The following is a 27,102-nucleotide window of genomic DNA, read 5'->3' as shown; positions in this document are numbered from 1 at the left end:
TCAAGTTGTCAAATAAATATACATATTTAGATTTTTTTGAATTTTAGTTTATGTTGTAGTTAGTGTTAGCTTTATGTAGTTTTTAATTTTAGTTTATATATTTTTTTGTTTATATTACATATTGTATTTCCTACTAAACTTTTCGTATCATTATCATCTGTTCTTCAATTAAAAAAATTTTTTTTTGAAATATCCATTGATTTGCCAGTCGCATAAGGTAATAAAAAGCAAAAAAAAAAGAAATAAAAGAAATAAATAAAAAAAAAAATTCAGTCTTTGTTCGTGATTTGAACTCGGCAACGCTGTTCAACTTAGACTTATACTCAATAGCTAGAAGCCACTAGACCATTTGACCATAGTAGATCCGGGCGAAACATGCCTTCTTATTATATTTAAGTAACCCATTACTGTCAAAAATATCAAGTTTGAAATAGAATTTTTCATTGCCGACTTACCGACATCCGAACGTTGCGAGCATGTTGCCTTTTCAAACCATTTGGCAACGTCGCCCGGGGAATAACTAGAAATCTTCTAAAAATGTATGTCCTTTTTATTTTGATATTTAAATTTTTAAATTATTATGATTATAAATTTATGACGATTTTCTATGCTGCAAATTGATTAAATTATTGAGAGAAAAATGCTTGCAAAGAAAACAAGAAATATCCGTTTTCATTTCTCATGCTCTGAAAGAGGGTCATTGTTATTCTAAAAGTTGTGCAGAAAATGATAAGTTTCTGCACTAGAGCATTTTTGATTCCAATTCCAAGTACGTTTTTTTTTTACGATAAGCAATTGAAATTTGGGTATAAATGGATTTTTCATATAATATCCATTCTGATATTTGACTCCCCATTCCATAAATAACGATACTTTTGGCTAAATTGTTAATTGAAAGTATCTTAAAAAAATACTATAAAAACTATTTATCATGTTTATGTGTTTGTGTATTTAGTCATGTTTTAAAAAAAGCACATGCATTTTACTTTCCTTGTATGCGAAGTGTTTAACTCGGATGAAAGGCATCATTTCTGCCGAGGTGATCATTGATGATTTCGGCAGAAATGATCCCTTGGTTAACAATCTACTATTGTTATGCGCAAGCAGAACATATAGAATCTTGTTTATTTACAAGAAGATGACATTTTGCTCCCAATATAAATATTTTTGAGAAAAATATAGCTACTTTAGTTTAAAAATCATTGTAAGAATAAATATAGGCTTCCAGAGAACATTTATTTATATTTCTGCCGAGACGAAAACAGAATTCACAAGGCTTTTCGGTAGACGACCGTTACGCGAATGATTGTTTGGACTGACCTTTAATTCTATTAAATGTATAGTTATATAAATGTATTTTAATATATAATATAAGTTATATTACATCTGGGAATGAAATTATATCAGAAAAAGGAGACTCTTAAATGAGTATACTCATAACATGCTTTGTGCATTAAATGTATCTCCCTCTATTGAGTGAAGATAAAACAAAATACACAGGTAACCTGTGTTCCGGTTTTAAAATGCCATCTGTTACACCTTTGATAAATTAAAAATGATTGCTTGTCAAAGAAGTCGCCATGTTAGAATTACACCTATACTATAAGCATCACTCACACAAACAAGCAATGGGGCAAAATTTTACTAATTTTCAAAGGCTTTTTTCTTAAAAATATTAATCAATTTCTAGTATTTTGTTACTTTGGCGCAGTAAGAAATATATATACTGCCCAAACATTACGTATTCAAGTGAAGACACCCTACAGAATAGTAGTGAGTTAACAAGAAAGTTTGTATGAAATTCGAGCAAGTAGAACCACCTTAATTTGTTAATTTTAGCATTTTTGGATTTATTTTTTTTTAGGTTAAGAAAGTTCTATAAATCACAATCAAAGTGCAGTTAAATACTTTCTCAGTTCTGAAATGTTAACGATTGGTTTTTAATATTAAAATTGGTTAAAAATAACTGAAAAATAATACATACCTACTGGTAATTTGCTTTAACCATAAAGTTAATGATTAATTATTAAGTAAAGAGCCACTCAGGACATTTTAAACAGCAAGGAAGTTGTTAATCCGACAGAAGTGCTTAGTTATTAACGATATGCGATAAGACCTATTTTTCGAGTATAGCACGGAAATAGGTAAAACTTTAAAACCTGATGAACACTATAGTTCGTTTTTTTTAGCATTAGAAAGAACTTGAAAGAAGGTAAGCGGTCTTGACATGTCTTTTAATTGAAAAACGCTTTTTAAAAAACAATAACTATTACTTATGAAAGCAGAAGAATAGAAATGATTGTATTAGATTCATAATTGTTACATATTTGCCGTAACTTATTTTTAAAATGTGTTTTTCAATTAAAAGACACATCAAGATTGTTTACCTTATTTCTAATGCTAAAAAAACGAACTATAGACATACTTAGGTAATTAACACAGCACAAGCCAAGGACTATATTATGATCTTAAAGATAACACACGAATGTGAACCTTAAGTCTTAAAGAGAAGGTCTATATTTGAAACGTACTTGAGACTGGAAGCTACTAATAACTACTTGGGAACCAACGGAAGGAAAACATTAGCATCCGTAATATGAAACTAAATAAAACGATTCATATCAATATGTATACATATGTACGAGGTCGATTATGTCACGTTATGTCATGAGTGTCATGACACTATTCGAGGTATTTGATAATTAATGAGTGAGAGGAGATAATCTGATGATGTCATTATTGTCAGTTCATTTACATACATAATATACCTACGTATGGATTTATTTGGAATTTATTGGTGTCTACAAAATATGTGAAGCGCGGCGCGCGTTTATGTCTTTCACTCATCACTGGGGAACTTTACAAACTGTCTGTGGTAGTCGAGTGGCTCATTCATGACTTTCATGAGGTCTAGTTTTAAAACGTGATTGTACTAAAATAATCAATTTCATTTATCAACATCTACCATTGTTAAGGTCATTTCGTGTATTTATTCAAAAATAACATGAAGTAGACCGAGTAGCACTACGTGTACCTCCACACCACACTCCCAGTACAATAGAGGTAACAGCGTGTCACATACTTAACATGCCGAGCACTAAATAAGGCATTTGCCGTATGTGCTCAATCCTATTTTAAATATGCTAATCCCTGTTTGATAATGTACCATGCGTGAATCCTACGGAAGTGTATAATCGATGTTACGGCACCGCACCGCACCGCACCGCACCGCACCGCACCGCACCGCACCGCGCCGCGCCGCGCGGAAACCGGCGCCAATCGAAATAAGAAAGCATCGCATTCCGATATAATTATAAAACAGCTCGTGTTTGGGCGAGCGGCGGTGAAAGCACGGTTACGTCAGGAGCCGATTCGAACTAACATATTGATGTCTAAACGATATCTTATTGATGTCTTTCGCGCATGCATTTCGCTCGTACTTGTTGTTACATATATTGGTGGGAGCGAGACGCACGGCACGGGCGAATGATAACAAAGCATAATAAATATAATGCATCGTATGTAGTTAAGTTACAGGGTTGGCTACTTCTTCAGTGTTGCCGTCATGTACCCCTACATGTTTTAGTTTGAGTACCATTTCGCATTGATCTGTCTCAGTTGCTACCCGAACGACTACCCGAGCGGCTCCGACCCGAATGAGGTTCCCATGAACATTACGTCTTGTACAATTATACTAATTTCACATAATATACAAAATTAATATACAAATAATTAGTATTAAAGGCGGCAGCCATTAAGATTTAAATATAAGGAGTGGTGGGGATTAATACGCAACTGATCTGGGAGTTTTTTCTACGTTTATGTACTTATACACTTATAGTTATTATAAAATGTCGGAAACTGTTTGAAAACTAGGGTTTCTGGTTTCTCGACCTTTTTTATTTCTCGAGGCACGGGAATTCTCGACCAGGATTTCTCGAGTTTCTCGAGTATCTCGAGAAATTTTGAAAGTTTCAAAAAGCACCATGTTATTTAAATACTTTTGCTTTATTACAAATTAGACTCATAGGAGTCGTACGGTAGGTGAGATCAATAATCAAACAAATGGTAATATTTATTTACCATAAATTGCACTTAATAATCAAAAGTTCAACAATAGAAAAAAATAACAATAGTGCAGGCGTGCGCGCCGACCGTGTGATATGCTATAGTGTATTTCTTAAGGTATTTAACAAAATGTAAGTAAACAAACCACAATATGGTATTTTATTAGGCAAGACATTTCAAGTCAATTAATTTAACTCGATGTGACAAACTTACAGAAGTATTACTTCGTAATATTACTTCCTCAACGTAACAATAAAGCTCCTCAAATTGTGCTTTTTTGCTAATAGGAATATATTGGGATGATTTGATTAATTTAATTTTGTAATATTTGTTATGAGTGTTATAACATGGCCTTAAAATTCGTTTTTTTCTAGCATAAGAGAGAAGATAAGTCATCTTGACGTGTCTTTTTATTGAAAAACTCTTTTGAAAAATAAATAATATATAGGTAATATACGATCTTTTACATTTTTTTAAAGCGTTTTTCAAGTATAAGACACGTCAAGATTGTTTACCTTTTTCCTAATGGCAAAAAAAAAAACGAGAAAGCCTAAAACGAGACGAATTCTTTAGACATCAAAAGATTTCTAAACATGAAAATCGATTTAAGCCAAAACGATAGAAGACGGATCAAGGCAATTTTTTATTTGGTTCGTTAACTAGTAAATGTTTTTAAGTAGGTACCTACCTGAAAATGTAATAAAAAAATTGTTTGCCTCTATTTAACTACCTAAACAAATACACTATAAATAGACACATCACGTGTTATACACGTCTTTTCTTTTTACTTATCGCAAGAGATTTATTTCTCGAGTTCTCGAGGCATTGAATTTTTTTTCCCGTCTCGACAAAGGACAAATTTCTCAAGATTTCTCGCCTCGAGAATTCTCGAGCAGAAACCCTATTGAAAACCTCATATCTCGAAATCGTTTTCAAATTGAACATTAAAAAAATTTACAATATTAATTATAATAATATAAACGATGAAAAAATCTGAGCACATACATTTATTACATACAAAATGAAGAAAAAAAAAACATTCATTATAAAATTTTTAGACCAAAAAAATCAAAATCAGAGCTAGCTTTTCTTGCATTTTTTTTTCTATAAAGGAAAATTAATTATATCATGTATCGATTCCTATAAAATTATACAATATAATATATCTTGAAATAATATAAAAAGCACAAAGAATCTAACTTACTTCAACAAAACATACCAAATCGTAATATCAAACAACATAAACAATGCCTAGAAGGAAATACTTTTAAAAGTTGCTTATAAATTTTTTTAATAGACAAAGTCTTCTAAGTATTACTTAAAATAATTTTATAACTCGATTAACCTAAATGTATACTAAAATTTAGTTTAAGATAAAATATCAAAACTTAGTTTAAGATAAAATAAATTGTATGCCCGAAAAGGGTAAAACCATGGTATAATAATATATTAGACCATGGGTAAAACTGTTGATACTCATCAAAAAATCAAAAAATGTACTTAGTTATAGTTCTTGTACCTACATAGTTTACACAATAAATATTTCTGATTTCTGATTTCACAATGAGTGTTAACGGCGATCTTTGATTTCGATGATATGACGTAATGGCGTTCGTTAGAAACCATTGCGTCAGATTAGTGAAATGTTTACCCTAAAAGGGGTCAGTGCTTATTAATATTTAATTAACTTTTTCTCTGCAATTGGAAGTGGTCTACATTTTGTCGTGCGTGAGCTGCGCGTGCGGCTGCGTTAACTATACCTTTATACATGTATTTTAATGTTTTTTCTTGAGGCTCCTGTTGGTATAGACATTCGACGAACGTGCAATATCATAAGTGGCTACATTTCGCTAGTTTATAAGCAGTAAGTATTTAGCATGAGAGTAACAAAGTAACCCGTTTATATGTAAAAGTGTTTGGAGTAAAGTAATGAAAAGGCGTTAGAAGAGCGCCGAGCGTCGATCAAATACTGATGTGCCTTCGGAGAGTTTCCAAAATTGCGAAATTTCCACATGAAATAATATCAAAAACTTATTTTTTATGTGGGGATCGAAATCTTCCATTTCTAAAATATTTCCTTTATTTCCTGTGAAACTTTCCGAGAACTTTTCCAACTTTTAGGAAACTTTCCGCAACACGCACATCTGTAAGATCTATAGATTGTTTTTTTTTTATATTGAATTATTTGGTATAGGAGACAAACGAGAAGACAAGATGAATCGCCTGATGGTAAGTGATTACCGTAGCCCACAACGCCCGCAACACCAGAGGGGAGGGGATTAATGGCCGAACTGACAGTCTGACGTCAACTTAAATATCTTAAATACTTAATATAGCGTACCTGTATAAATAATAAATAAAATTGTGTAGGTACCTATTAATAATATACCTACTTCGCTCGCACGTCAGCCAAATATCTATTGACCTTGTTGCCCGCGCGAGGAGTGACAGGCCGCGTATCGTAATATAATGCGATCGTCCCACCCCCCATTGTTATGAGGTACTTCAACCTGCGCTGCGCACACGCACACGTATGCAACAAGGTGTTGCCACTTGTTGACTATCATAAAGGCTCATTTCGTCTTCGTGACTGGGAAAAATACTTTTTAAACTATTTCAGGGCTTTCTGTTTCATTTAATTTCACCGTGTTTTAAGGGTTTTTTCTTTGTAACTTATTTGTTGTATCATTCATCAAACGTTTTGCTTATTTAACTAAAGAGGTCAGTTTTAATTTCATGGCGATATAATCAGTTTCTGTATGTGTATAGTTGTATACATAATATTCATGTGATTGCGCCGAGTGACGGTCGTTAAACGCATTTAGCGGCGAGTTATCGGCGCGTGACGGTTCTCGCCGGCGCTATGTGGGTCACTGGCTAAACGATAAATGACAAACATAGGTAACGTGTAAGATATGTATATTATAAAAGATAATGATAATGTTATTACACAGGCTATTAGAAAAGGAGTAACTTAATACCTACTCATTTATGTGGATAAGATAAGAAATAAATCAGATACCTAATTATTATTTATAGTCCTTAACTTGACGTTTATGGTGACACTTCCACACTGCAAATTCTGCATCAAAAGTAGCCGACCTATGTAATAAGGCACCAAATGTACCTGGCACCGGTATAATAATAAAGTTCGCACTTAGAGTGTACAAAAACAACACTTCATTCTATAATCCAATCACAAGAATGTGCCGCCAATATAACGATTTAATAGCCGGGGATCATCGCGGTAGGGGCACTGATACTGATATTGATATTTTTGACCCTCACATCGCTAGGTTTAGGAAGTGCTTGGCTGGCGTCCTCTTCCCCTCTTCTCCCACTTAACTGATGACATCTGCCTTAATCCTCTAAGTTTGTTTCAGTGATGTTTAATAGTCTTTATAATGTTAAGTTCGTTACTCGTTATATTGTAATGTTTAGATAGTTATTTCTTCTCTGATATTTTTCACTGTAGCTATAGGAATATGGTGTTAATTAGTTTGTAATATTTCCGCTCAATTGTAAAACATGCTGTGTACACTTGTTTTGGATCTCGTGCTAGATTTAAGCCATAATGTGCAATTGTATTACTTACCCATGATATTGTACGATGTCTGTTTAGTGTACCTAATAAAGTAAAATAAAAATAAAATAATACTTTTCCAAACAGAGATTTGGTTTCTCGACAGTTTCCTTTCGCGCATAGTCTGATACGATAGTTTTCATGCTGAGTATGCTGACTGTACATCTAGTACTGTACGGTTGTTTGTCATAGGAGCAATTATAAAATGAGTCATTAATTGACGGGAAATAAAAGCGCATGCGCCTTTCTTTGACATGAATGCCGCGCATGCGCATAAAAGGCGTGATTATGGCAGTTGTGGCTGATTGAGACGTCCTCGGCCAATCAATCAAATTACCTGACGTCCGTGGCTGCGTTTCCACTCGTAAGAAATAGGTACCTATGTGTACTAGTGTGCTAATGAATGCATCTGACACCTAAGTACGATGGATCACTCCACATCGCGGTATCTTTGTGGACGGAAAGTTGCCATAGCCTGTAGATCTTAAAAGAATCGGAATATCTATAAGTGTAAGTACCTACTGAATAAATTCAGAGGGATGAATATTGTCTATATGTTCTCTGGTTTTTGTGTAGGTATAAGTCTCGGGTCATGTTATACTTTATAATAGTCGCTTATAGAATCTGTTATGACTAGATTTGTAAACGTTCAATATCAATATTTTGTTCTTTCAAAAGTTGACAGCTGATGTATTTTGATATACGAATCCAATCGGAAAGCAAAACCAATGGGAAAAATGCCCTGCAATTGGGCTTGGAGTGTAGCAAATTGTATTGTTAAGTGGAAAGTTAATAGATGAATTAATGGTTCCAATTCTCATGGGAACGAGAATGATTGTGCAACGTCAACTGCACAATGGGTGGTTTAATGCAACAGGCGTGGCGTGCTGGCGTGGGCGCGGTCATATTGTACAGACATAGTAAACTAAGACTGACTCGGCAAGCGACAGTTTTTTATGATATGGAGGCAAAAGAGCAGACGAATCGTCTGATGGTAAGTGATTACCGTCACTCATGGACACCCGCAACACCAAAGGTGTAGTAAGTGCGTTGCCGGCATTTAAGATGGGAGTACGCTCTTTTCTTGATGGTCTGGAGAAACGCACAGTTGAGGACTGCCAACCATCTAACTAAGTGGTGAAGATGGAAATGTTGTCGCGTAGAGCGATGGCGGAAAGAAGCGGATGCAGGGATTAATTCGGATAAATTAATTCCTATAAAAATATTATGTTTATCACTGCAAAGTCTGTGCAAAGTACTGTATGTAGAGTTAGTTTAGACGGACTTTAGTTATTGGTGTACACTTTCTGCTGGAGAGATATCTGGTTATTCTGCAACTTCGGCATTGATGTTTGTTTGCAAGGAAAGTTCGGTTCTTCTTCTTTTAAAACGTAGAGCATGATGTTCTTCGGTAGTTGGCTTTTAGTAAAGTGATAGCTGGACTTACTATTAACCACGTAGGATTGCCGGGTTTGACTATATGTAGAAAGGTTAAACGAGTTTCAAGAAATCAAGACTAATTCTTCATTATCTGTACATTCCCACGTTAGTTCACTGCAAAATAACTATCAATATTGCATTTTAAACAACATTAAAGAAAATATTAAAAACAAAAAATATTCTCGAGACGATTTCGCAGTTCAACCGGAAATGGTCGTAATTTTCTACGTGACAGTATGATAATTGCCAGTTTTTTCAATTGCGCGGTGTTAAAAAGTGACATTCTTTTTTGCCCTTCAGTTCGTTTACAAGAATGTCGTCCAAAACTTTGTTTTGCTGCTAATTGCTAGTCTTCCAACTGCGCGTTGCATCACGTCACATAGCTCACGCGACATTAAGCTTGTGCACGTCGCGTGCAAGATTCCTCAGGCAAGACGTTTGGCATTCTTCACGAATTATGTACTGTACTATGCAGGCAGGTGTACTCATTAAGGTAGAAAAACCTTACTAGAACTTTAATGACGAAAAAAAATGCAGTTGGTGCCTTACACAATATCGTTGCGTTCATATAACCCGATTCCCATTAATTAACCTAATCTAACAAATTTATTGATCCCCTGTCTGGGCCAGTGTACGTTAGTACCTACTTTACTTTTAAAGTGGCATATTTCATCATCAAACTGAGTATAATTTATTCCAAATCGTAATAATGCGTATAAATTAATTATTAACATATATTACGCAGAATCGTCTGCAAAAGATACCATAATGCTTAGAAATAAAGGAAAAGTGGAGAAACGCACTGTCACGGGCGAGTGTCAGAGGGTAAGTCTCGGTAGCTTACTTGGCAGAGCGACGAGCTGGTATCTGGTATCCCGGAGTTGCGAATTCGAGTATCGTCCGAGACAATGAGTTATTGCATTTTTCCTTCATTTAAATAAGCATTATTCGTATAAATATCGTCCATTTCTTTTATGTAGACAAAACAAGTTAATGGTTGATTTTGATTAGCCTGGATCCATGGATGGTTTTGGTAACAAAATACTTTGCATTATTTTGTTTCTAGCTACCTTAGCTACCTATATGAACAGCTTCATTATAACCGTCATCGTCATCGCGTGGGCCGCACTTTGCATTGAAAGCGAGTCTGCTGTAGGTCAGTATCTACGAGTGAACACCCACAATACCCACATTGCTCATAAATAGTCCGATTAGTGTTCATATCAACTCGTAAATTACTCGGCGATAAAGAACTCAGCCCTTATGCCTACGTTAAAGTATTGCGTCGGTTTTGGGTCGCTTGCTGCATCAAGCAATTTCTTCGATACTTTGATCTGGCGACTGCATTAGGTGAACGATTACATTTTATTAAAACTTAGATGGCGTATGACCCCACGCAATGCACGGGACACACGTACAATGACGTATTTATATACTTGTAAACAAAACATATGTAAGTAGGTACTTACATTATATGTTTTGTTTTCAAGTATATAACAAACGTGTACGTTTACGGGTAGATGTACGAAAACCGTGAATGTTTACCAACATTCATAAAAATCATAATAATTATGAGTAACGTTTTCTAATAATTACGAGTACACCAGTAGGCTCGGCACACGGCACACGGCGGGACTGACGGCGGGTCATTCATGTCGTTACATAACGTCACGCTCGCCGTTGATGGATGACGGGCCGCGACCGCGACCTGACGCTTGCATAAGGAGCCGATCAAGCTTCAGATGAATGAGCTTATGCCGATGTTTTTAATGTAGACATTAACGAGCTCATGGGCCATCTAAACTGATATTCAGAATTAGGAGTGAACTGCAGGCGCAGGTGCAGGCGTGTATTTCATGAGATCACCGCGTTATTGCAGAAATATACTAGCTTCTGCACGCGTGTTCGTCTGAATGGGATGATGATGATGATCGATAAAAACTATCTTGTGTTCGTTCCTGGGCCTCGGCCAGTTTCGGTTCGGTGACAGATGGCACTGCTAACCATGTTACAGATACTGAATATAACAAGTTTTAATACATTTTTTTTTAAAGGTCATACCTCTTTATGACCAGTCTCTATACTTATCTTTATATCTTTCCTGTAGAGTTTAAGGGCTCTCAAGCCTAATTTTCTATTAAGACTCATAATATATATTCTATTGCTTTATTTATTTATGGATATGGTAAAACTACATAATTATTAGTCATCATCATCATCATCATGTTAATGGTAAGTAAATAATGCGACAGTTTGATACAATATTAAAATACGTTCCTGATCTTCCCAAAAAAAAAAACCGGCCAAGAGCGAGTCGAACTCGTGCACGAAGGGTTCCGTACCATTACGCAAAAAACTGCAAAAAAATCACGTTAGTTGTATGGGAGCCTCAATAAATATTTATTTTATTTTGTTTTTAGTAGGTATGTTTTGTTGTTATAGCGGCAACAGAAATACCTACATCATCTGTGAAAATTTCAACTTACTATCACGGTTCATGAGTTACAGCCTGGTGACAGACAGACGGACGGACGGACAGACGGACAGCCGGACAGCGGAGTCGTAGTAATAGGGTCCCGTTTTACTCTTTGGGTACGGAACCTTAAAAAACCGGACAAGTGCGAGTCGGACTCGCCCACCGAGGGTTCCGTACTTTTTAGTATTTGTTGTTATAGCGGCAACAGAAATACATCATCTGTGAAAATTTCAACTGCCTAGCTATCACGGTTCATGAGATACAGCCTGGTGACAGACAGACGGACGGACGGACAGCGGAGTCTTAGTAATAGGGTCCCGTTTTTACCCTTTGGGTACGGAACCCTAAAAAGATAAAATCTTAACTATCCTGAGTCAACAATATGATTGACTACTTGGTAGGCACTCTAGTCGCTAATAGTCCATAGTTCGCATATAACTACCTGTCCACAATCCTACCAAACCCGTCCCGTCCAGTGGACAACCAACATTTTCTACACGAGTTACTCCAGGTCACACTTTCATGCACTTTCTTCGTTACGCAAGCCGCGCGAGGTCAACTCACCGTGCTGTCGCCGCAGAACGTGAACACTCAACGCATGCCCACACTTCACACTCACAATAAACAAAACACTGCACTTGGAACTTTAAAAAAATTTAAGTTCGCGTTCAAAATTGGAATCTCGCACTGTAAGTCTGTGATTGGTGCGCGTCGGTTGGCTCGTCAGGTGCAACTGCGCCGGCGCCGCGGTGGTAGAGAGAGCGTGTTGTGTAAGAGGGAGTGGAAATGGCAGCGATCTGTTACAAAACACCTTTTTTTAGACGTGAAAACTGTGACATGTTTACATAAATATGAGGGTGGATTAAATGACAGAGGTGGAATTTTTATTGAAAGTGTCATTGTGTAGGATTGTTTGGGATGCACTGACTACTTGCTTAATTAATCACATGTTAGGTAGTTCTTAACCGAGTTCAATTCCATTTGAGTAGGTAATTATTTTTTTGTTTGAAAAGAGTCTTAACCACGGTGGTCCCATATTAATTAGGGTTGATCTGATGATCTGCATGATCTTCATGGGATCCATGAAGAATTGAGAGAACTCAATTTTTTTAACAATAAATTTAATTTAAGCATAACACACGCCCGATGGTAAAAGGTCAAGAGGCAACATACGATAGTTATAATTTTAATGCGCAGGTCCCTAGGTGCGCAGGATCATGGTACGCATGGAATCATTGTTATTCTTTCATTTTTTCTATTATATATTCCTAGGCCGGTGAATATCGAGTTTAACTAATTGACAATCATTAATTTAATCTTCACTGCTTCCAGGGACTATGTTAAATTTGTTTTGAGTAATACGGAATTATGGATGTCTACTCAACATCAGATTCACGCAAGTTCAGTGATAGTTTGCCAATAGCTTTGATTCATAGACGCGTGACGTGAGGTGAATTGTTTGCAGCGTTGCGTGTGCGCACGCGGCTGATGCAACGCGCGGAAGGATGTAAGGAACTACGAGACAGACTGTCAAGAGAGATCTCGACGATGAATTAGTTAATCACAATTAGGTACAAACAGCTGGTAACTGACCGTTAATTGCATGTGAACCTTTTGATTTTTTGTTTTTGCAATGAGGCTTAGGTACGAGCGCTTGTTAGCAGTACCAGTCGTCAACCATTGTCTCTGCTGACAGACAATTCGTAAACCTTATCAAAAAGGTCCTCCAATGGTTAAAGGTACTCAAGTCTATCAGATTCGGCGAATTGTTCGACGAACGCTAGGTAGGTACAAACATTATTTTTTGTTCCCGAGAATGCTCATTATACAAGTGAATGCTCTAGTCTAGTCTATCAGTGTATCCATTGGTATTTACTCAGCTCTAGACCCCGTTTTCAATTATATTTATAATGTAAATAGATGAACATGAACACGAAGATACCTACATGTTGGCTTGAAATCGTTTAGCTACAGTCTTAAGGGGCCCACTGATTACCAGTCCGCCGGACGATATCGGCCTGTCAGTTGTTCGGAGCTGTCAAATTTTTGTTCTAACTGACAGGCCGATATCGTCCGGCGGCCTATTAGTCAGTGGTCGGCTTTAGAGATTCACAGATGTCAATATTTTCCACTGTTTTTTTAGTTAGCAAGTCTTAGATCGGTTCGGCCCATAACCTCCAGGAGGGCTCCATATTGTCATGCATATAGTGAATAGGAATAATAATGTAGGTACCTACTGTTTCATCCCTCGTGGCCTACATAACTGGCCGCGTGCCACATTCCCGCGGTATTCAGGCTAACTTTCACTACGTCTCCGGCATTACATATTGTTACCTAACACTTTGATTTGTCGATGTAAGGTGCCGACTGTCGTGTGACTGTTCTCATTGGTTCGCGCAGCGAATCGAGGTGTCAGACAAACCTACGTAATTTGACCTCTAGAATTTATTTAATTTATTCAGGTCAACTTATAGCTATGTCAACAGGAATATGTTGGTATAGTAGTAGGTAGGTGGTACAGGAATAGGTAGACATTTTTTTTAGTAGTAGTAGTAGCTAGAAAGCCGTACTTATTTAATGATTTAATACATGTCTCTCATATTGTTTTTTCTGATAAAAGTAAGTAGTATTCGCGAACGAATAATCTGACCTGGGTGTCGCTGATTATTATGATTATTTTATATGGCTTCTGAAAGATATTTAATGGTTAGCGCGATCATTCGACTCAACCACGCTTCGTAACCGATAAGATTACAATGGTCATTGAAATTGAAGGTAAGGTGCGGGCTGACCTTAAATGACACGGTTTGTACTACGTTACGTGTATTGATGGGATGATCATAATGTCATTGTTAGAGAGCGCCTGGGATGACCCACGAGCGGTGGTGTTAGGAATATAAAGAAGTTTGTGCACTTATATTAAATAAAAATTATTAAGATGAGTAAAAATTATTAAATTTGAATTGGGTCATTATGATGCTATGAATAATATATTATACTTAGGTAAGCTTATGTGTTCTGTGTGAAATTCTGTTGAAAAAAACGCTCGATCACGAATGAAACAAAAATGTTGTTCTAACATTGTCGTAGGTATTTAGATAAGTTATTGAGTATGGCAAAAGCAAGTATAACGTTATTAAAGTAGTTATATGTATACTTAACTACTTATTCACGGTGCCGTGCACACAGCACGCTCGGTCGTACTGAGGTAGGTCTGTGGTTTTATGACGGATCCACGGCGGATCCACGATCTGACCCAGTCTCTAAGAGGATGTTTAGGCCACTGCTAACTGCCCTTTAATATCACCTGTAATTATTAATTTATGTACCATCCTTAAGGCCCTGACCTGGAAGTTGCCCGGCAAAAAGAAACATGGTCGCCCTAAATTTACTTGGTGCCGTTCCGTGAAGCTAGAGTCGGGTGTATTGGGAATGGGATAGAAGGAGGTTACCCAGACTGCCCAGGATCGGAAGCCGTGGAAGATTATGATTGGAGCCCTACACCCCAACAGAGGGTAACAGGATGAAAAGTAGAGAAGATCCGAGCCCTTATAGAAGTAAGGTGTGCAGCTTCTAAATTCGAAGTCGTGGGTTCATACCTTGCCTTGTTTCAATGATTCCTGGTAAGTACTTTTTTACTATGACCAATATGACCATTTGACATTAATTATTTGCTTTACAGGAAGAACTTACACTTCATGGGAAAACTTCCTCGGGACTCAAACTATCTCGATACCAAATTTCAACTAAATCGGTTCAGGGGCTTAAGCGTGAAGAGGTAACAGACAGACAGACACACTTTCGCCTATATATTATTAATTAGTATGGATACCATTCGTAAAGTGGTAATGCACTTTTGCAGCTTATAGCTAGCTTATTTGCACAGGCTATAGTGATGCTCATGTATCGTCAGCTGCTAATAATGGGGTCAAGAAGAATTATCAGGTAATAGATGAAGAGAATAACGTGAGTGGTTAGAGGCGGCAACTACGTGATTCACTTAGGCCCACTTGCACCATCCCACTAACCCGGGGTTAAGCGGTTATACCTACCTAATAACCTAATGTCAAATTGTACTGGTAACCATGGTAACTCCAGGTTTAACCGGCTATCCCCGGGTTAGTAGAATGGTGCAAGTAGGCCTTACTAACTAGGTATCTAGGATTTTTGCAGGCATTCCTAGCAGACCATAATTTAGCCTAAACAAATATAATAATATTTGAAATACGATGCCGTCTGGTCTCCTTTAGAGTCTAAAATTTAGACCGGTGAGTTTAATTAGACATTAAAAGCGTTTAGACTCACTTGACTTTCATTTGGCGGGTGAAAAGCACAGGCTCAGACGGGAGATCATCTATCAACACCTTTACAATGTTGATGATCAATCAGCCAGGATTGATTCTTTACAACAATTCATTTTTATCGGTTTGAGATCATGATCTCTTTGTAGGTACCTATACAGGATGATTCATGAGACGTGAGCAGAACTAATCCTGCACACTCAGTAACTGATAATTGATCGATCACCGTCGTATTCAGGTGAAACAACCACACTTTTTCCTATTTTTTTTACTTTTTGGTGAGGGCAAATTTAATCCTCTACAATCATGGTCACCCTACAAGACCTAATTAATAAGCATAAAACCTCTTTAATTTTTGATTACGAAGAAAATAAACTGTCAAACTTGAGTGAGATACGAGTTTTCAAAAGTAACCAGACCACGATGACAGTGGTGACATTCAATTTGACACAGAATATCGGTAGTTTAGTATTCTAATTTTAGGGTGACCACGCATGTCGTAAATAAATACCTAACTTTTTTTTTCAACACAACTAGAAAATTAACGTTAACCTCACTAATACTGATACGAAAGTGTTGCTTATAATTTACGAAATGCGCAGTATTAGTCCTGCTCACGTCTCCTGAATCACCCTGTATATATGCACGCTCTTACTTCGCATTTTTAGCAATGTTGAAGTGTTTTTTGAAAAACTTTTGCAAAATATACTACAGCAAATATGCAACAATTAATTATGTAGAATATGTGTATGATATGATCTTATTCATCTTATTCATAATTTACATTCCTTGGGTTTCATAAGTACTTAATAGTTACTATTTTATTTAAAGGGTTTTTTAGTAAAAAGATACGTCAAGATGGTTTACCCTTTTTCTAAAGAATAAGTAAAAAATCTCTGCCTACCCCTCCGGGAAACAGGCGTGATTATATGCAGGTATGTATGTAAAAAAATCGAAGTTCTTAGAAAATTTTACTTAACAAAAGTCTTGACTTCTGCATGCGTCCGTTTCTCTTTAAGACCTATCATAATATTAATAACTGACACGGCTTTAATACCAGGTTCAAAGATCGCGTTAGTAACTTTTGCAACCATTTTGCAACACAATACATCGCAAATAGTTTCTTCAGTTGTAATAATTACATGTCAAACTGCGGCAAATCATCTGTTTGTGTAATTCATTGGCTTTCGTTTTCTATTTGCGGTAAGGTATTTAGTTATCGCCTCGAGTGTTGAAAATGTGTATGTTTAAAGTGTTTGGACAGCGAAAATGGTTTTTAGCGAGTGTTACGTGATTTCCATGTTTGGGTGTAAAGTTTTCTTTAATGTCTAGTGCCTTATCTGACTAGAACCTTTTATCACCTTCTTCAATCTTGTCTTTTACACATACCACATACATATTTTTTTTCCTTTTTAGTTCCGACACTTAGGGCCACTTGCACCATTCACTAACCCAGGGTTAACTGGTTAAACCATGGAGTTACCATGGTTACCAGTATAATTTGACACTTGGTTAACGGTTTAACCGATTAACCCCGGGTTAGTGGAATGGTGCAAGTGGGCCTTAGAGACATTTACATCTCTAAATAATTTTAGATTTTTGTTTTTGTACACTGTTTTTTTTATATTATTATTATACTTAGTTTTTATTGTAGCTCAACATTTAGAGACTTTATATATCTCTAAGTAATTGTAATACTTTAGTTTTAATTGATATTTGCGGTTAGATGTGTTTTATAATTTTTGATGTTTTTGCTTGAATGTAAATTCCATGTTGACGTGTTAAAGTGCGTTTGTAGTGGCCAAAGAGCTGAAACAATAGCCATAAAACAACAAACTAAACAACTCAAAGCCACGCTCCAACCAGATGTCCAGAGACAACATGTCCAAAGAATTTTCCCAAGACGAAACGGATAACGCCTTAAAACAACTGCCTCTGGGAAAAGCTGCTGGCTTTGACGGTGTTTACAACGAATTCCTCAAGCACCTCGGCCCGAAGTGTAGGGAGTGGCTCAAACGCTTCTATTCGGATATCCTCGACCGCAAAAAATTACCACGTAACTAACTAGCAAAAATCATAGCCGTCCTGAAACCGGAAAAGACTGCCGATGACCCCAAAAGCTATCGACCGATTGCTCTCCTAAGCTGCGTCTACAAGCTCATGGAAAGGCTAGTCTACAACCGCATCACCCCATTTGTGGATAAAATAGTTCCAATCGAACTGGCTGGATTCCGAAGTGGCCGTAACTGCACAGACCAGGTGCTATCAATTACAAACCACATTGAATCGGGGTTTGTAAGGAATAAAAATTTCAATGTGGTGTTAAATAAAAAAATTCTATGTCTATGTCTATGTCTATGTGTTTATAGATCTGTCATCGGCGTATGATACGGTATGGAAGCAGGGCCTAATATATAAGCTGATGACTGCCGTACCCTGCAGAAAAATTGTTGGGCTAATAAATAATATGCTCAGTAGCCGTGAATTTATCGTGCACCTTGGAGAACATCAAAGCACCGTAAGAAAACTTAATAACGGTCTTCCACAGGGATCTGTCTTGGCCCCCCTATTATTTAACCTCTACACGTACGACATACCAAGCACCCAAAGCCGTAAATTTTTATACGCCGATGACATTGCTATAACATCCCAGCATCGTCGCTTCAAGCCCTCAGAAGAAAAGTTAAATTTGGACCTGGTACGCTTGAACGACTATTTTAGAAAATGGCGGTTAGTCCCCAACACTTGTAAGACAGAAGTGACAACCTTCCACCTGCACAATAAAGAGGCTAAATTTGAACCCAACATTTCCTTCGGTGGGTCGGTACTAAAATACAATCCAACGCCAAAGTACCTTGGAGTAACCCTGGATCGCAGTGTCACCTATGCTCCGCACTTGGATAAACTGGGGAAGAAGCTCCAAACTCGCAACAACCTCCTGCACAAACTGGCTGGTACCACATGGGGGGCAAAAGCCGACGTAGGTACTTCGTACCACTGCTCTTAGCCTAGTCTACTCAACAGCGGAATACTGCGCACCTATTTGGCTAAACAGTGCACACGCAAAGCGAGTAGACACTCACCTAAACCAAACCATGAGGTGCATTTCCGGAACCATTAAAAGCACTCCGGACCAGTGGCTTCCAACCCTCTGTCATATACCGCCTCCACACTTAAGGAGACAGCAAGCGCTAGTACGTGAGGCACGGAAGATCTTGACTCACCCCAAACTAGCTGCCCACGCTGAATTTGAGAACCCTCCAACACACCGGTTAAAATCTCGACACCCTTCTCACCGAACTGCAATTTCTTGCAAAGATTTGCCTCATGAAGCAGACTTTAATATCTCGGACAAATAGGAAGAGGAATGGAGTGACAACCCCCCGAAAGGATTGGGAGTGTTGGGAGTACTATCAGCCCTACAGTAAAACCACTTGGCTTCTCATTACCTAGAAAAGAATGGTGCCATCTGAATAGGCTGAGAACCGGCTGCGGTCGCTCACGAGCATTCCTGCACAAATGTGGATGGATAGAGTCTCCAAGATGCGATTGCGGGGCTCCTGTGCAGGACATCGAGTACATCATTAAATAATGCCCACTTAGGAAATACGACGGAAACCCTGCAGACTTGTTTACCCTCGACAGTGACGTAATCCAATGGATACAGAACCTTAGAATATCTTTATAAACGACTGAACGAATGCCATACGAATAAATAAATAAGTGCCTTTGTGGCCTATTAGCTGAATAAATGTTGATGTTTGATGATGTTTACATTTGGCGAAATAAATGTGTGTTGTTTAACGTATATGACAAACAAAAATTCTTAAAGATAAACAAGTAAACATCATATTCCTTGAGTATTTACTGTGGCCTCAATATAAAAGTTCTTTTATGTAAATGAAACCTCCTTCGACCCATTTCGCTGTCCTAAGAATAAACCAGCGGAGTTAAAAAATAATTATGTACTAGTTTTTAGCTAGGTTTATATTTGTGACTTTGTTTTGTTTAGTTTTATTTTTTTTTATTTTAACGTAGTGTTAATTTAATTTAGTTATTAGTAATAAGTTAATTTGTGCATATCTTTATTGTTTAATTATTTTTGTCAGCAAAAGTATAATTAAAATAATTATAAAATGCATTATTGTATATTTACTAAAAATACTTTTTTACTGAGGTTACCCGCGAGTGTACTTAGTGTGTGTATATCCTCCTCTTTTATAATAATTAATAAATTTATAATAAATTTTGGTTTCTTAAATATTAATACTTTTTGAGGTATTGGGGAAATAAAAAATATCTACTTTTTCCCCATTTTATTGTTTATAACTTTTGGTATTTTTTGTGTGCTAATACACGCTTCGAATACATTTTTCTAGACATCATTACGAATCTAATGAGGTATCACACGTATTTTTAGGAGCATTATCTCTATTTTTCACCGTTTTCCGTTTCTCGAACAGACTACTAGTTGAGCAGGTAAGAAAGCGCGAAGCGATGCGCCCGTGAAAATTGACTTCCAATTTTCACTTCCACGGCCACGGTTCACTGATGCAGCACTCTTGAAATTGTCATGCATGCCCAAGCTATATTAGCTTATTTTGAAAGATGAATAAATAATTGAATTATTGTATATAGGTACCTACTTAATTCTGTAGATAAAGCTGGAGAAAGGTACATGTAAATATGTAATAACAAAAACTCAAAAAAAAGATGAAAGAAATTGTTTTTTTTTTTTTAACATTGCTTGATGCAGTACATGTAAACAAGTACCTTTAAAAAAGGGTGATTTAAGAACGACATCTCACAAAAACGTTTTGCCTACATACCTAATTTGATAAGCATAAGTCTCAGGAACATACTTGTAGAGAACTAATATTGTAGAGATAGAAAAGAAAAAAAAACTATACCACGTCGGTGGCAAACAAGCATATGGCCCGCTTTATGGTAAGCAGTCACCGTATCCTATGGACGTCTGCAACTCCAGAGGTGTTACAAGCGCTTTGCCGCCCCTTTAACCCTTTACCAGGCCCCTAAGAACTAGCGTGTCTTCATACGTACTGTATATACTGTTACAACCGTATTGAACGCCTTGTAAAAAATGTATTTACGAAAGTCGGAGATGTTCCTTTAAATCCGAAATAAAAATGTGGGTTAAGTACGGTTATCCCATCGCCTGTCTAAGTAATTAACTGTCATACTCGATTTTGTCTTATTATATTCTTGATCAGGCGAAGGGATATATTCCTCCCACATCTTATATCGGTTATCATAGTCAAGGTTTAACTCCAAATCTACTACGAAACATTATATCAATCACTGAATCGCTCTAGGTTGAACACAAAAACAGTTTTATTACTTACGTGAGTTTTTATGACATGACAAGACAATTTACCGGGCCATGGGAAGAATAGCTCCCGCACAGTTAAACTCTAATAAGGCCATGGGATAATGTCCACCCACATCCTAATTCTGGTCATACACAATAATGCATGAACATTTAGCAATGTTTACGATTAGGTACATTACCTTTCAACACTCAAAATCTACAAAATATCAAAAAATTGTTCGACCTATGTACTTCTGTTTCATAGAAATTAAGGAAAGTGTTCGAATTTCTCCGTAGTTTACTGAAATTAGAGTTCAAGTGAATTTAAACGGCTGCCAAAGATATATTACGCGATTTAGAAGCACGTTGTGAATGAAGATCATACAATCTGCGGCAGCGTGTCAAGCCAAGTTCAAGCAAAGGAACTGGCTAGCCAGCGCCGAGTGTATTATTACACGAACCACTTGGTGCCACTTTTGACCCTTCTATAACTCAAAACCTCTTTAACGTAAACACATAAAACTACGTGTGTTTAATTATATCCATAAGAACATCCAGAAGCCCAAATTTCATGAAGCTACCTCAAACGGTTATAAAGATATGAAGGTCAAAAAGTCGTAAAATTTTAAGACTGACTGACTTATAGTACCTAATCCTAACCTACTTCCAGATGACCTAGAAGGATGAAATTTGGAATCCAGCTCAGTTATTGTGTGAAAGCGAGGAAAAAATCTAAAAATAAAAAAAAAGTTAAAAAATAGGGGGGGTCCCCATACAAAAAAAAAACATTTTTTATTGTGGCTGACATATAAGTACCTAAACCTAACCTACTTCCAGATGACCTAGAAGGATGAAATTTGGAATCCAGTTCGGTTATTGTGTGTAAGCGTAGGAAAAAATAAAAAAATGTTAATAAATAGGGGGGTCCCCATACATTTTTTTTTTATTGTGACTGACATATAGTACCTAAACCTAACCTACTTCCAGATGACCTAGAAGGATGAAATTTGGAATCCAGCTCGGTAATTGTGTGTAAGCGTAGGAAAAAATAAAAAAAAAGGTAAAAAATAGGGGGGGGGGGGGGGGTTCCCCATACAAAAAAATATTTTTTAATTGTAGCGTTGGAACCGTTACAAGCAGATATTTGAAACTATCCCAATATATGTATTATTATATTTGCTACATAAAAGAAACATAAAAATAAAGTTAAGTCAAAAAAATAAGTGGTGTCCCCATACAAAAAACTTGTAATACGCGCTAAGCAACCGGCCAACGGTGTGTCGTTGGCGGCGCGCGGCACCACATAATTAATACAAAGAACAGAAGTAAAAAACATGCAGCGGAAACACAAGAAAAAACATTAAATCTCAATACCTGCCTAGTTTTCTTTACAAAAAGTATTGATATCCCATCAAAAACATAAATGTAAAAAAGGAGAGCCAAGTTCAATACAAAAATTATGCTTGGCTGTGGGGTTCGCCGCAAAAAGAATGGAGATCTAAATGAGTGCCAAGTTCTATGCAAAATCCAAATATGTATTTATAAGAACAAAATAACATTATAAACAAGTATTAAACTCTATTTCTTTGCTTTATTGGATACCTATAACAATTGCTGTTATTTAAAAAAATGTGAGATTTTAAAGTAGGTTAGATTTGGCTTGGCCAGTTTTTATGAGAATTACAATATATATATATATATATATATATATATATATATATATATATATATATATATATATATATATATATATATGTTGAATAACTTTATAAAATGACTGATGTAATGAAAACTGGCCAAGTCAAATCTAACCTACTTTAAGATCTCACATTTTTTTAAATAACAGCAATTGTTATAGGTATCCAATAAAGCAAAGAAATAGAGTTTAATACTTGTTTATAATGTTATTTTGTTCTTATAAATACATATTTGGATTTTGCATAGAACTTGGCACTCATTTAGATCTCCATTCTTTTTGCGGCGAACCCCACAGCCAAGCATAATTTTTGTATTGAACTTGGCTCTCCTTTTTTACATTTATGTTTTTGATGGGATACTATTTTCAGGGATTGACAAAATATTTTGTAGGAGGTTTGGAGTTAAAACCTGACTACGGTAACCGATATAAGATGTGGGAGGAATATATCCCTTCGCCTGGTAAAGGGTTAAAAAACTCTACACTTCTTTTTTGAAGAACCCCATAGTCCCCATACTGTAGGTAGACCCTCGGAAAAACCTCGACAGGGAGCTCATTCCACAGCCAGAGCGTCCGCGGGAGGAAATTCCTCTTAAACCGCACAGTGCGCGACTATTTAGGACCATAAATTGTGTTCATTGGCACTGTTGTTGCAATTTCTCCCGCCAAAAACGTGAAGTACCTAGTGGCACGAGATAGAATCGGAAGGAAGCAAAAAAAACTTGACTTTAATTCCATTTTTTATTAGAGTTCCGTAACCAAGTTGCCAAAAATGGAACTCTTATATTTCGTCATGTCCGTCCGTCCGTCCCTCCATCCATCCATCTGTCTGTCCGTATGTCACAGCATTCTCTCAAAAACTAAATATGTGTATATGGTTTATTTGAATGAGGAACATTGGTGTATTTGTGAGCCGCATATTACATGCTTCAGTAGGACTGAACTATATTTAAAAAAAAATACTTTTTATGTTTATTCAGGTGAAGGACTTATACTTTATTAATTACAAAATATTGTTATTATTACACAGAATATCATTTGCTAATATAAATATAACACGTGTAAGGTGACTGTGTAGCGGTAAAATAAAAGTTTAAAAAGTACGTATTAAAAATAAAAACAATCACAATAGTTGTATGTTTAACAATCGTGTTGTAATTCGTGCTCGTGTTAAATTTAATGACTTACTTACTTACTTACTGCCGTGGCGCAGCGACCCGAACTGGATCTTGGCCTCTGACACTAAGGAACGCCATGCTTAAATTAAAAATAAATTAATAAATTATTATTTAAATTTAATGCGTATTTAATATTTATTTAAGTGTTGCGTCATAAAAAAAAACAGAATTAAAATGTCAGAAGCAATATCTCCATCAGCGCGACAAGTAAGTACTGGGTCTCACGTGTGTTCCATCATATTTAACAACTCGGCTAATTTTGATGAATGATGTGTCAATCAACTATGATACCAAAGGAATATAGGATACGTAGGTAAGTACCTAAATAAGTCATTCGGGTGAATTTCATATTTGACACAAGTTTTATCGCCGACTGTCCTTTCATTCGACATCTAAACAAACCCAAACTCAATGAAGGTTCTTTGTAAATAAATCGTCTCTAATTCCTATGACCACCTACAGTCTTCATCATCACATCCTCATATTATAATGCAATACCTATTATGATGACATATAAGTATTACCAGCCTTTTTTAGCCCAATTGAAAGCCAGCAACTTAATCTAAATAAGAGTCTAGGATTTGATCTACATTAAACGGCAATAAGTTAAAAGTTTTAAACATTATATTTACGTAATACTTGTTGGTTTCAGACATGGGCCGTGTCAGCGGTACTGCTGAACGTAATGGGGCACGGGATGGTTCTTAGCTTCCCCTCGGTCCTGCTGCCGGGGCTGAAGGCTGATGACTCCATCATCAGCACTGATCCCGACACCATGTCATGGCTTGGTACGTTGCATTATCTATAAGACTTAATATTTAAGTATTTATTTTATTTAGTTACAAGTAGTTTCGACTTCAGAATTGATAAAACATATCTTCAAATTGTATACACAGTTGGTTACCTTTATCACCTACGTAGTACGTAATACGTACTTCAGTGAAGACTCACGTGAGGCCAAGCACGTGACGTTTAATTAAATTATATGGTATCAATTTATTTATTAGATATGCGTCTATTTCGAAGTTTGTTTGATAAGGCACTTGCCATTTCAGCTTCTGTGGTAGGATTGGCGACCTTCCCCGGCTACCTGTTCTCCGCGTGGTGCATGGACGTGTGGGGCCGGAAGGTGACGCAGGCGCTGGTCGTGCTGCTGGGCGCGCTGGGCTGGCTGCTGGTCTGCCTGGCCGCGGATGTGCCCGCGCTCATGGCCGGCAGGATCCTCGGCGGCGTCAGCTACGGCGCCAGCACCATCCTGGGAGTCATTGTTATTGCAGAATACACTAGCCCTAAACTTCGGGGAATATTCCTTAGCCTCAAGATTGCAGCAGCCTTTTCAGGCAATACTTTTGTTCACATTGTAGGTCACTATTACTCCTGGAAAACTGTGGCGATATTCGGGTTAACCTCTCATATCATAGCGTTTGTCATAGTATGCACTTGGCCTGAAAGTCCGGTTTGGTTAGCGGTCAGTAAGAATTTCGATCAGAGTGAAAAAATGTGGATAAGGCTGAGAGGCGACGGTGCAACATCAGTAATAGAGTTTCACCGTATGATCAGAGCTCAAAAGCTGAGGCTTGCTGAAATACATGAGAAGCCCGGCATCAAGACGCACGTGATAAACATTCTGCAGAAGTTCATTAAAAAGGATTTTCTTAAACCTTTGATCATAGTATTTTTCGCTGTGATGTTGAAAGAGGCGTGCGGGAAGCACATTTTTCCAGCATATGCCTTACAAATAACTGAAGACATCACGGGAGATAAGTCCAGTTCGTTTTACTATACGTTGGCGATAGATCTGACAATAACATTGAGTGCGGCATTTTCTTCCGCGCTCGCTCGGCTGATGAATCGTCGAACCCTGCTGTTCGGCACGGGCGGAGCGGCCTGTCTCATTCTGACAGGCATCTGTAGCTACCTCTATATGTCTGCTATCGACGTGATATCAAGAGACCGGGCCTGGCTGCCCATCTCGATGTTCATGCTGTACTTTGTTTTAACTAACTTAGGATGTACTGTGATACCTTTGGCTTTGCTGGGGGAGGTGTTTCCCGTTGCGCACAAAGCGGCAGGCTCAGCTATGTCGGGGTTGGCGATGTCTGTGTGTCTCGTGGTGGTGTTGAAGGTGACCCCGACGTTGCTGGTGGCTGTGAAGGTGTACGGGACGTTTGGTATCTACGGCGCGACTATGGCGGGCTGCCTGCTGGTGCTGTACTTCACCCTTCCGGAGACGAAGGACCGGACTTTGCAGGAGATCGAGGATTACTTTAATCACGGAAGGTTTATTAACGATGGAAAAATTCACGAGGATGGCGAAGATACTTACCTCTAAAATGCTAGAAAAATAATAAAATTAATATTTCGATATTTTTTTAGTAATCACCTAATTTAACTGACGATGACGTGTGCTGGTTTATTACCAAACGAACCGTTTGGGGTGAATGATTTTTATTAATTAAATACTAAGTAATTTCAATACATTTTACATTCAAATATGCCGTCAAACCATGCAGTGTTAATCTTCGCTTTATTTATCATCGAACAAGTGTTAATAATTAATATAATAATTATCATGCATCGTGATTAACCCAGAAATATGAGTAGGTATGTACTTATACTTACACTCGTTGGACTGTTTTCTCCTATACTGGAAGCCAATAAAGTCACTGACCTAAAGGCATTCATTTTCTATCATTCATCCATGCCTGAATATCTTAGTAACTTGTTATATTGTCATAGAATAAGAATAAGGATTAAGAATAGGAATAAGAATAGGAGTAATGATTTATAGGTATTTTCTTCACAACTAATATTATGTAGTTTCCAATTTAGTTTTTTGCACTTCCTAAATAGTTTGATTAGACATATATTATCATTTTTCCATTACCTACCTAAAGGTTGTCTGGAAGAGATCGCTCTTTAGCGATAAGACCGCCTTTTGTTGTTGTTGCCTCTGTCTTCATGTATTATGTATGTCTCTCTGTAAATGTTTTATTGAGGTTGTGCAATAAAGAGGATTTGTATTGTATTG

At 37.0% G+C, this 27,102-nt stretch overlaps 2 protein-coding genes across 2 annotated transcripts in view; one reads left to right on the top strand and one right to left on the bottom strand.

The window, feature by feature from the left end:
• LOC134796697 (uncharacterized) overlaps nucleotides 1–12,290 on the bottom strand; it is a 41,213-nt gene extending 28,923 nt beyond the window's left edge. Inside the window, exon 1 of the mRNA XM_063768867.1 lies at nucleotides 12,132–12,290. The gene's annotated coding sequence lies outside the window, so the exon portion shown is untranslated. The remainder of the gene's footprint in view (nucleotides 1–12,131) is intronic.
• Nucleotides 12,291–24,245: 11,955 nt separating this feature from the next.
• Nucleotides 24,246–26,403, top strand: LOC134796965 (facilitated trehalose transporter Tret1-like). The gene is made up of 3 exons (XM_063769158.1): nucleotides 24,246–24,278; nucleotides 24,724–24,859; nucleotides 25,127–26,403. Exons 1-3 carry the CDS (start codon nucleotides 24,246–24,248, stop codon nucleotides 26,401–26,403), a joined length of 1,446 nt encoding a protein of 481 aa, XP_063625228.1.
• Nucleotides 26,404–27,102: the final 699 nt, after the last annotated feature.

The sequence above is a fragment of the Cydia splendana genome, chromosome 14, assembly GCF_910591565.1.
Source record: "Cydia splendana chromosome 14, ilCydSple1.2, whole genome shotgun sequence".
Classification (NCBI taxonomy): Eukaryota; Metazoa; Arthropoda; class Insecta; order Lepidoptera; family Tortricidae; genus Cydia; species Cydia splendana.
The sequence above is the reverse complement of the archived record's forward strand: the minus strand, read 5'-3'. Positions and strand labels throughout refer to the sequence as shown.

Bases quoted from the DNA above. Each gene is read 5' to 3' on its own strand.
- LOC134796965 (XM_063769158.1), top strand. From the start codon at position 24,246: ATGTCAGAAGCAATATCTCCATCAGCGCGACAA. The intron at 24,279-24,723 runs GTAAGTACTGGG...TGTTGGTTTCAG, and splicing joins TATCTCCATCAGCGCGACAA to ACATGGGCCGTGTCAGCGGT. The intron at 24,860-25,126 runs GTACGTTGCATT...TTGCCATTTCAG, and splicing joins CGACACCATGTCATGGCTTG to CTTCTGTGGTAGGATTGGCG.